The sequence below is a fragment of the Lepidothrix coronata genome, unplaced genomic scaffold, assembly GCF_001604755.1.
Source record: "Lepidothrix coronata isolate B3197 unplaced genomic scaffold, Lepidothrix_coronata-1.0 Scaffold146, whole genome shotgun sequence".
Classification (NCBI taxonomy): domain Eukaryota; kingdom Metazoa; phylum Chordata; class Aves; order Passeriformes; family Pipridae; genus Lepidothrix; species Lepidothrix coronata.
Genome location: NW_016690326.1, coordinates 764,430 through 775,947, shown reverse-complemented (window position 1 = coordinate 775,947; position 11,518 = coordinate 764,430). Strand labels below are relative to the sequence as shown.

The 11,518-nt window shown below is 42.0% G+C and overlaps 1 protein-coding gene across 1 annotated transcript in view; it reads left to right on the top strand.

The window, feature by feature from the left end:
• Positions 1 to 248: 248 nt before the first annotated feature.
• The window catches only part of CLINT1 (clathrin interactor 1), a 46,507-nt gene continuing 35,237 nt past the window's right edge, over positions 249 to 11,518 (top strand). The window contains exon 1 of the mRNA XM_017828159.1: positions 249 to 344. Coding sequence (XP_017683648.1) covers positions 304 to 344 — 41 coding nt within the window. The 5' untranslated portion in view covers positions 249 to 303. The remainder of the gene's footprint in view (positions 345 to 11,518) is intronic.

Genomic DNA, 11,518 nt, shown 5'->3' with positions numbered 1-11,518 from the left:
CCCGTCCCACCGCCCCCTCAGGACACGCCCCCGCCCTCCCGCTCCCGGCAGGCCCCGCGCGCGCAGCCGCGAACTATCAGTCCCGGCAGCCCCCGCGGCTCCTCACAGGCCCCGCGCCTGGCGCAGCTTCCCCGGGACTACAACTCCCAGCATCCCGCGCGGCAGCCGGACCCTTCATTTCCGGGAGCGGCGCCGCGTCCCTGGCTCGGCGGAGGCGGCGGCGGCCGGAGCGCGGCGAGCGGGGCCTCCTGGGGCCGGCGGCGGAGGGAGCGGGGCCGGGCGGGTCTCCGGGCGGTCGGCGCCATGCTGAACATGTGGAAAGTGCGGGAGCTGGTGGACAAGGCGTGAGTATGGCGGCGCGCGGGCGGGGGGCCCGGGGGCGGCTCGGCCGTGGCCCCTTAGCCGTGCCCGCGCTCCCCCCGCCCCCCCCAACATGGCCGCGGCCCCTCCCCTGCTGAGGTGGCGGCCTCGCCCCCCCGCCCCGTGCCCGGCTGACCCCGGCCCCGCTGCCCCTGCCCGCCGCCGCCCCTGTCCCCCGGTGGCTGCCCGGGATGGTCCTTGCGCGTCCTCCTGGCGTGGCTGTGTGGCCCCTCTGGGGCTGCAGGCGGGCAGGGGCTGCTTTTCAGGTGCTCTGTGGCCTTTCCATTATGGCTGGCTGCTTTCCCGCCCCACTCGGGCGTATCTGGGACCCTCCAGCGCTTGGCGAGCGGCGCTTCTGCTTTGGGTTCCTCCTCCTCTGTCAGGGCTCCGTGGGGTCTGTGCATGTTTTGGTATGTGAGCCCTTGGAATCTGTCTCTGCTGGATTTGCTCCCACCGTGGCCCTTAGGCCCCTTAGGAGCAAACAGAGAAGTCACTCAGAGAAGGAGGGGAGTAAAGAACCACCTGTACGTTTTCAGAGTGCTCCCAAAGTCACCACATGCTCTCCCAAGTGTATCCCTGCTCCCTACGGACAGGTTCCCTGCTGCGATTGCCATTGACTTGCTACCGCGGGCCTTTCAGAGGTGGGGCAGAGTAGAGGAGTGAAATGCTCATTCCCACCCCTTAAATATTTAAATAGCTCAGATATCTGCAAGTTTATTTCCTTGACTAGAACCTCCTCACACTGAGAACTTGGCTTTGGTCTTGGTTGTCGTGATCACTGCGTTTGCAGCTTGGGAACATGACGTTGTTACGTGTGTCAACCACTCCTTCATTCTTGGCAGGAGAAAAATTTGACACGGTGGAGATCTTAACAAAGATTGTTTTGCCTCTTTAAATAAGAAATCTTTAGGGGCACAGTTGGAGCACTTTTCCATCAGTCTTTTCAGTGGTGCCCAGTGGCAGGACCAGGGGCAACAGAAACATACTGAAACACAGGAAGTTGTGTCTGAATATGAGGAAAAGCTTCTTTACTTTCAGTGTGGCATAGTATTGGAACAGGCTGCCCAGAGAGGTTGTGGAATCTCCTTTCCTGGAGATATTCAAAACTTGCCTGGATGTGATCCTGTGCAACCTGCTCCAGGTGAACCTGGTTGAACAGGGGGTTGGACGGGATGATCTCCAGAGGTCCCTTCTAACCCCAGCCATTCCATTATTCTGTGATCTAGCTGAAGATGTCCCTGCTCGTGGCAGGGGGTTGGCCTAGAGGATCTTTAAAGGTCTCTCCCACTCCAAACCATTCTATGAATTGTGGAGTGCTTAGAGGAATAACTGGCTAGAGGTCTGTAGGTTAGCATATACCAAATTATATTACCTGACAGTTGTACCTGTATTTAGAAGTCAAAAGTCCTTGAGGTTCTGTTTTAAACATCTTTCAGTTTTTGTTTCTCCAAACAAACTTAAACTAGTCTGCGTGGTGTATGGGTTTAAAGATGGAAAACTGGAGAGAAATGGCAGCTTATTCATGATAATCATCTGTTTTGCTTATGGTACTGAATACCAGACTGAGACTTTTCTAGGGCAAGAATTGGATGACATTTAAAACCTACTGCAAATAAGACTTGTCCTGAAGAGGTTGTTTACTTTTTACAGCTTCTTGCATGTAAAGTCAGCCCTTGCTAAAGTAGCTTTAACAATGTGACAAATGAGGTATTTAATAGTAAACCCCAAATAGGCCTGTCTTGAGTTCCAGGACCTAAAAGGACACCTTCAGGGAAATCAGGTTTTCCTAAGTTTTGCTTATGTACTTTTTTGTGTGTAGGTTTAATGATCATGTAGCATTATAACAGTATCACTGTCTTTAAAATGTTTACTTTTAAGGCTATTTCATAAATTTTTAGGTCAAACAGTACATGAAAACCTGGTTTGGAAAACACATTCCATTTCCAAAACAGGTGCAAAAAGTGAACATTTTAAATAATAAAAAATATTTATTTTTTTAATAGACTTCAGTTTGTGGGAATAACATTATCCAAATAATAAGCAGATTGTTTATTAAAAAAAAAAGGAAGGGGGGGCAGGAGGAAAGTGGAGCCTGCAGAGTAAATAGTATTTAGAGACATCAAGATCAATAGTCCCATTGTGTGTGGTGCAGATTTGTCGTAATGTCTTCTGTTTTAAGGCCATGACTTACAAAATTCTCTGCAGAGGAAGCTAAGTGATATAATCTGCCTCATAAATAACAGCTGATGCTGTGGCAGCAACATACTGAACTTGAACAAGAACCTGCCTTTCTTTCCTTAAAAAAGGAATATAATTATATGAGGATTTTGAAAATGTGCAAATAGCTTGAAATTTTTCTAGTTTCAACTTGGATATGTTAGTAATGGTTGTGAGCTCTGCATCCTGGCTCCATATTCAGCTGATACTTATCTTAGAATTTCAATTTACTCATCTGGGGTTTTTTTATCTTTATTTGTACTTCAGGTGGCTGAGAGCTTGGTTAGGTCAGAGATATTTCAATGTGGAGGACTTCTATTAATTTTCACATTTTTTGGTGTGTGAAAGTTTAGTAAGCAATGGTACATAAAAACCCAAGTAAAAATGGTAACCTATTCAAATTCATCACAGTCTTAGAACCTAAAAGTAAGTTAACAACAGTAAAATGCACAGGAAAAAATCAGATTTGTATTTAGTATAATTGGAGTATTTTGTTTTTATGTTTCTTCAGTGTGATTGAAATTTAGCAGTAAAGTTCATGAGGTCAATTTGCTTTGTAGTTCTCTTCACACGAGAATCACCTCTTATTTTTATGGTAGTAACTCCAAAGTATGTATCTGCATCCTGTTGTGCATGCAACAGTTATTTTGGATACTGAGTGGTAGTCCTATTGTATATGAAATTTAGGAGGAAGACTGTGTAGAGTATTAGATTTACTGTTCCAAGATATGACGAGTTACTTTTGTTGTGTGTCTTGTTTTCCCTTTTGTTAACTTCATTCTTTTTAGATGCTGGTACAACTCTCCCACCTTAAATTTAAAATGACTTGATTAGTTTTGATTGAACAGCAACATCTTGTTTCTGATTGGGCATTGTGTATAAGTTTGCAGTTTAAATCAAATAACTAATAAAACCTGTCTGTGCTTAGTAACACTTGCTTGCCATAAGGTTTATTTTTATAGTTGCTAAATACACGTAAAGCTTCTTCCACCCTCCAATTTCTTCCTGGGTACTGCAGTGTGTTCAAGAGTTCTTCAAATGTATGGAATTATATTGAATTTCTGGTTAGCTTGTAGTTTAGAAGGTGCAGGTCTACATTTTCTTATTTCTTTTGGAGTAAATTCTATTTCATGTTATTATGTGAATAAATAGACTTCAGAAGGCAGCTTTTCACTTTTTTTTTTTTTTTTGATGTTCACTTGTAGGAGTTCTTTCTCCCCAGTAATTCAAAACTGAATTGGAAAGTAAACAAAACAATTGGAAAATAAATGCAGCCCTCTGTGCTGAGCTTGTTGGCTCTGGAACAGTAAACTGGGTATAAATGACAGAGGTTTCTGATGGCTCAGGTCCAGGGTGGTGCTTGGTGCAAAGTTGGTGAGTCAGGTGTCAGCTCTGAGTCACTCCTGAGGCAATGCAATAGATTTCTCTTTCGATTGTGTTTTGTCACAGACTCGGGTTGGGGCTGCAGTGTAAATGTGTCTCCTCAGCATTACAGGACAGTTCTTGTGACCTGCTGAGCTGCAGACGCGTTACCGTGACACAGCACAGAGCACACGGTGCACACTGGAGCTGGCTGGTGGGAGTCTGAGCTCCAGGAACATTTGGCAGGTGGGAAGTGTTCTGGTCTCCAGCTCTCCCACTGCTCTGCTGCACGATGGGGTTTGCAGCTTTGTCTCTGGATGATCTGGTGACAGTAGTCCTGATATTCTGTGGCTCCCATGGCAGAGGGTTCAGGTTACCCCGTGCCTGCTCTGACAACAGCCCTGTAGCTGTGATGAAACTTGAGGCCAAGTGTTGATTAGAACTGCTTGTGAGCTGCATGAGACTAAGGATCTGCAGGTTGGCTGTATGGAAGCAGCTTATACAAGAAATATCATATTTTTATTGGTGTAGGTGTACATTGATACTTGTTTAGGGCCTTTGGTGGTTTGATTATCTCCCTACTGTGTGATAACAGAACTGGCAAAAGTTATTTTAGTCGCTGAGATAGTCTGGGAGTCGTGGCTGTGGAAATCCAGAGTATTATGTGACTTGGTAACTTCATTTTTAAATCTTTTCAGACAAGTATATATTGTGCTTTGTGTTCCCTGTGAAACTTTTAGGGGAGTTCTACAAAGAAAACCCCATGGCTTTTTCAAAAGAAATCAAGGTATATTTAGAAACTCTGTTAGAACAGTTTCTAGCTTGGCAGAAACAGGAAGGTATTAGCTTGGCCTTGTGACCAAGTTCAAAAGCCAGGCCATCATCTCTCTCTAGTTCTGTTGAATTCTCTCTTTTTGAAGCAGAATCTGCTGATATTTCACTGAGGTGTTCCTGCATGTTAACCTGCATGAGGTGGCTCTGCTCAAAGCAGAGGACAGCATTTGTGTGTGTTATGTAGTTAGCAAGGCTGGTTGGACTCCTCATAGCAATAATTCCTCTCTTAATATAAGATGTGATAGTAACTTAACATTTTTGCTGACTAGTTTCTGTCACATGTAGGACATGCAGTAAGCAGGATGAAGACCTTTGGACTCATTGAGGTCAGATTGCTGCCTGTGTCAGTGTAATAAGACTTCTTGCCCACTTTCTTTAAAATACCATTGCCATTCTTTTGTGATCTTCTACATGCATGATGTGAGAGAGCTCCTTTTAAGCACCTTCCACATATCAAAGGGTCAGAAACAATCTAATTAAAGATTTGGTGAAGGTGACAGGCCTGTGAGTAGTAAGGACAGTATCACCCAGCTGTTAATTTGTGTTAGTTAAGGTAGTTGTCACTGAGTTTTTGAACTTCTTGGATGTGTACTTAAAAAGAAGAGGAGGGAGCCTGTGAATTTCTTGCCAGTATTAGGAGTGTGACAGCTGCCATCCTCCTGTTTGTTCCATGCCCCTCCCAGTTCAGTTTTGTCCACCTAACTGAGCCCGAGCTGCTTTGCTTGTGCTGCTCTTAGCCACACCTTTCTAGTGACCCAGCAGGAATGTATTTGCACTCCCTCGTGTTGTGGAGTGGGAGTTGAAGCATTACAGAGCTGTTTTCACACACTTTGCAAGCTTGATGAATTGCCCCAGTATGTAATATTTTAATCTGTTTTTAAATGGAGAGCAAATAGTCTTGTTTAGAACTGATTGAGTACTTATATGGTTAATAAATGCTGGAAGCACTTAAAACACTTCAGAATTTATTTGCCAAGTAGGCACTTGGGTCCTCTGTTATTTATTCTGATGCTACATCTATGCAAGGAGAAAGGATTTTTAGTATTTGTGGAAAAGGAAAGATTAAAAGAGCTGTTATCATCAGCTCTAATACAGCTAGGTAGGGGAGAAGTTCTTGTAGTGAATAAACAGCATGTTTTCTTTAGTGCTTCTAATTGTACAATCTGTAGAGAGAAGGGTAAATTATTGGTAAAATAGAGTGAATTACTGCTTTGACTGCAATTTCTCGCTGTTGTAGCCTAAAGCATCTAAATTAGACCTTGCACTTCACTCCCACTTCACGGATGAGGAAAACTAATAAGATAATTGTGTCAAGTAAACTAAATCACATTGAGCTGATAACAGTTAAAACTCTGGATTCTCTGACTTCCAGTCTCATGTTGTTGTGTGCTACCTCATGCTATGTCTGCAAGATACTTATTAATCTGGGAAATGTATACCAGTTATTTACCCTACAATTACATGCCTTACAGTCAACTTTTGGTTGCTCATTGCCTGTAGTATCCTCGTGTTTGACCAGCACATAAACAGGATCTGATGTATACTCAGCTGGAGGTTTTAAGTCTTTTAGTCTAACTGCTTTCTTTTTTTAATATGCCTGGAATTGTTCTTGTTTACAGGCCATTTTCTTGTGGTTCGTGGATTTGTCCACCCAGACTATTAAGCTCTTTAATGAAATGCTGTTTGCTGGTTTAGTAATAGCAGGTATTATGGTAAATGATCCATCATATGATATGTCCAGCAAAGGGGTAGATAACTGTCCAACACTTGTCCATTGCTGTCTGACCTTCCTGTAAACTCCTTTACTTGACTTCCAGGATCATTTAGTTTTCTTTATATTTAAGATTTGTCTTGGTTTGCATAAGCAAGATCTTCAGAGCAATGAACACATCCATTGTTTTATGTAAGGGACAGTTAACCCTCACTGCATGAGTTACCCTCCCATTGCTACTTAAGAGATGTCCTGCTGATAACTGCTTTAAGAACAGCATTTTGTGTCATTATTACAAGCAAGGTGATGATTATTATCTTCAGCCCTCGAAGGACTTGTCCTCTCCCTGGTTACCAGAGAATGAGAGAAGAAAAAGTCTTGGCAATACAGAGGAAGACTGCATTTGAACATGGCATTGGCTCTGCAGCCCTGCATGGCTGGGTCTGCCAAGCACTTGTAACAGCACTTATGTCTTAGGACTTTCCTCCTTCCCTTAAAAAACTTCCAGAAAGTTTATAAGTTAATAAATAATTATAAGGCTTATAGTCCTTGGGCCATGTAATTTGGTATGGGTGATAAGCATCTTTGAAAGTATTATGCTCTGTTATTACATAGATGTGTCGTTCTCGTTTGAATATTCATCTGGTGGAGTAATCAAAGGTAGGCAAATATTACAAGCTATGGTGTATATTAAGGGTTGGCATGAGGCAGTTGTGGCCAAGCACACAGGGTTCATCAACACACTCCAAGTGGTGCTTTTGTTAGTGCTCTTTCAAATGTGTTATTGCCATTTTACACCCTGTGGAAGCTGACAATAGTTTGTATTACATTGCGTAAGACTGGCTAAGGTGTTGGCTTTATGTATTTCCAGGGAACCTACGTGATGTGTGTATGTGTGACAACTTCTGTGTCCTTCAAGTGTTTCTAATTCATAGCTTGGCATTGCTCTGCCAGAAATAAGACTGGGCTTCTGCTTGGGAAGTGCATGAAGCTGGTCAAAGATAAGAGCCTTACCTACATCACTGCAGCTGTGGGCAGAAGGATCAAGGTGCTTAGCTCAGTTCTGTGCTAATTCCTCTTGGTTGTGTTGTCAGCTAGTGTATTACAAAATATTAGCTGATTTGTTTAATTATTTCATATACAAGTATAATTACTTCCAAACATTGTGCAAATGTGGAACACACTACTGCTTTCTCTCCTCGGGCTTTGCTGTTTCAGGGTGCAGCTGTGTAAGCACTGCAGTTGTCCTAAAATAAAATCTTGACATTCCAATCTGATTCTGCTTTCTCGTGTTTGTCTCTGTTCATTTCATGTATTAAATGAATTTCTGTATTTATGTGAAAATAAAAAGTATTTAGAAAAACAGACTAGACATTGAAGAGTGAGTGGAACCTACATGATGGTGGGTTAAGAACACAAAAGTGAGTGGTGTACTTCATTCTGGAACTTTTGGAATTTCTGTCATTGGTTTATTCTCAAGTTAGGGATACAGCTTGACCCAAGTCATAGTACATGAAGTCCCATTTAAACTCATCTCCAACATGCAGAACGTGACCTGTTGCTTCAAGCACATTTCAAATAGGTCGTTGGCGTGTGCTTTGATAAAAAACTTCAACTTCCACATTGCCACTGTGTGCTCTGATGGTGATTTGGGTTGCTGTGCAGTGAACCTGACAGGGGCACAGATCCAATGGGGAGTTGTTTCTCTGCCCAAAGGACTTTGTAGGTTTTCTGGTTTGGGGCTAGATTAGTTCCTTAGACTTTTTTGCCATACAGCTGAATGTTTGTGTTGCCCATCTGAGGAAGCAGTGTTGGGATGGGAGGGGAGAGGAGAAGGACCTGTAATGCTCTAGTATAAGTGGAGGACACAGGAACACAGGGTTGAGTCTCCCGTTGTAGTTGCCCTGAAGTCTGTAACTCCGTCAGCACAATCACAAAATGAAAACATAACCTAAGCCATGAAACCTTGGTTTGTAGTTTCACAGTCAGTGTAAGCGTAGGCTGATGGTAAAAGAGGTTTCACAGCCTCCCGTCTGCCACAGACTGCACACTTCTCTCCCTTTTGTTGGCACCAGCAGACTTTCTGCTTGATGAGAGAATCTCTGACTAACCAGTTGTTTTTGCCAATTTAGTTCTCCACTGGATCGGTTCCCTGGTATAGTTAACTCCATGGTCACACAAATATTTGTTCTGGCATAAGGGATGGAATGGTATTTGGATAGGAATGAGTGGCTGGGGGCAAAGTACAAGTGTAGTGCTTGAAGTACACCCTTAGCATGTGGTTTCACAAGCAGGTTAAAGAATTCTGATATTATTCTTCCATTAAAAGAGGATGTCCCACTCTTATACCTGGCCATTCACTGTCTGCCTTCCTTATGCTGTGGTTCAGTATTTGCTTGTGCTCTCTTGCTGATATATGTGAAAAACCCCAAGGTTTTAGGGTTCAGAACTGATCTGGCAGGTGCTGCATAAGCAGCTGCTGATGGCACCACAAGCACTTGTGCTGATGGGGAAAGGACAGGAAGATGAGCTGTGGGAAACTTTTTAGATGAGAATACATTTTTATCTATTCTTATTTGAAACTGCGCTGTTAGTGGTTTGTTAGCTGCAAGTTTAAATTTTTTTAGGTTGCTTTTCTGTCTTATATATCACTGCTTGAAGCTCCTCAGTTAAGCTTTCTGTGTTTGTCTCAGTGTTGTAATGGGGAGGGTAAGCATCAGTATTTTGGTTCCATGCTTGGGTCCCAAACTTCGGAGAAATTATGTCGATTGAAATAAAATTTTGTCTCGTATGGCGCTACTTTGAGTGACTCAGGCTGGAATTGATCCTACAGATCTTCATCTGAGAACCTTTCAATTCCATTTGAAACTGCATATTATTATATTAGAAATGTTGGTGGTGTATATTGTGATTAGTCCAGAGTGGTGAGACTGGTATTCTATATAGGCTGTTATTTTAAATAGATTAAATCTTTTTGGAGGTGTTTGGTTTGCCACTAAAAATAAAACTGTGACAACACTTACATTGTCAGTGTCTATTTATGTGTTTTAAGGAAACCACTACAAAACTGTTGTACTTTTCCCTCCTCTCATCCAAATAGTGTTATCTTGACCAGTTAAATATTGACTGCATGCTTAGTAGATATTAACTGGTTCATTGGGGATACAATTAGAAATATTAGTGTATATTCAACATGTTTAATGGGACTGACCTGCATTTTTTTTTAATCTCTTTTAATAATAATGAGACCTTTTGGGAGTTAGGGAGTAGATTTTTTCTCTACTCCATTCTGAGTCAGAGCAATAATGTTTTCCTCGGTGGTTACTCTCTCCATCCTGTCAAGCTGTTTAGAATCACCCTAATGTAGGTTACAGACTGCTGAGTGTTTCCTCTCAAGACATTACTTTAGTAAACAAATACCTCCCTGTGTGATTCTTGGGAGGAGTGTGTTTTGTGTTCTATGAGACTACTCAGTTCAAGATTTCTCTAAGACCATTTTGAATGTAAAGAGAAGAAAAAGGCTTTTGATAACTTTGGATAATTTTATTGGAGTTGCAGTGGGCGGATGCATCTTCTGAAAAATAAATTACAGTCTGGGTAACTTAGGTCTGCAAATAGAGCTGATGTCTTAATGATTGCTGTCGCCTTTAATTATTTGTTGTTTTGACAATTATTTAATTATTTAAACTGTTTGTCTGTATGATTGTGCAGGGGGGGGGAAGCCCTCCGTTCAAAGGTATTTATTGTCTAAATGAGTTAACTTCTGTCAGAGTGGCTTATCTCTCCTTGCTATCAAACAGATGATTGCATTTCTTGAGACAGCTTGAAAACTTAATGCTAATAGACTCCTAATTGGCAAGTGGAGTCTCTCAGCTTTAAACTGCCAGCATCGTGTTTTTGTTAATTACACAGTAACTGTAACTCATGTAGCTGCAGACATTAGCTCAGAAAAATCCAGTAATCTTACCATTAGTGAGTAAATAAATAAATAGTGCCTGTATTGAGCTATAGTGAAATTGGTTTGTTGCAAATACACGGTGTCATTGGAAATTTATCATCTGTGTGTGGACAGGAACTGGAAACGGGCTCCGAGGCAAATGAAACGGCTCTTGTTACCTTTTTAGGACATAAGAGTCACTTGAGCTCCTGGAGGAACCAGTTTTACAAATGATACCTATGAAAGGAGAGGAAACATCATTATCCTCCACAAATAAACATAGCTTGGTATTTGGAAAGTTAATTTGTATGTTATTTGCCAGACTCATTTCACAACAGAACACTTGCTTTGAGTCAAAATGCATGTTCATGAACCTCAGGGGTTTTAGTTTGTCAAGCTACATTTTTTCTGTGATGTGAGCTACCAACTTGAAAAGTTTAATGAAAATAACGTTAATATAACATTGCTCTTGTAATTCTTATTCTGAATGGTGTGTTCTCACTGCTTGTGCCCATTTTTGGATACTCTGCTGTGAATAGCTATGGAAAGACACTGCCATCAACTGTAAACCAAAGTTACTTTGTCCAGTTTTTTATACAGCAGCAGAGGTATTTCTAGGTTGTCACCTACCTTCATAGAAAATTGAATGACTAAAGACAATAGGTACTAAGCTATTTAGGATTATGGTGACTACTTTTTATTCTTGGATAGACTTGTAGCAGGAAAAAACCATGGTAATTCAGGCTTATTAACGGATGAATGATCTGAAGTAGGAAAATATTAGAGTATTTTTTTGTTTAACAGGCTTCTTTGTTTATTTCCTGGCTGCAGTATAATAAGCTGTAAAGTAAATAATTGTGCCATTTGTAGGAACTGGCAATTCAGGACTAAAGGTGTGAGGGCAGAGCAAGATCAGCAAGAGGACTCTATTTCTTGATGTCCTCCTGCCCCATGTGGATGGCAGAGAGGTGATGTGGGCAGGAAATGTGATGGCAGTGGGTGACTTTGTGTCCCATGGAGGTTAGATGCACATTGCATCAGCACCTTGTAGTTTAGAAAATAAGGTTAGATGATAATGTGGTTTACTTTATGAAAGC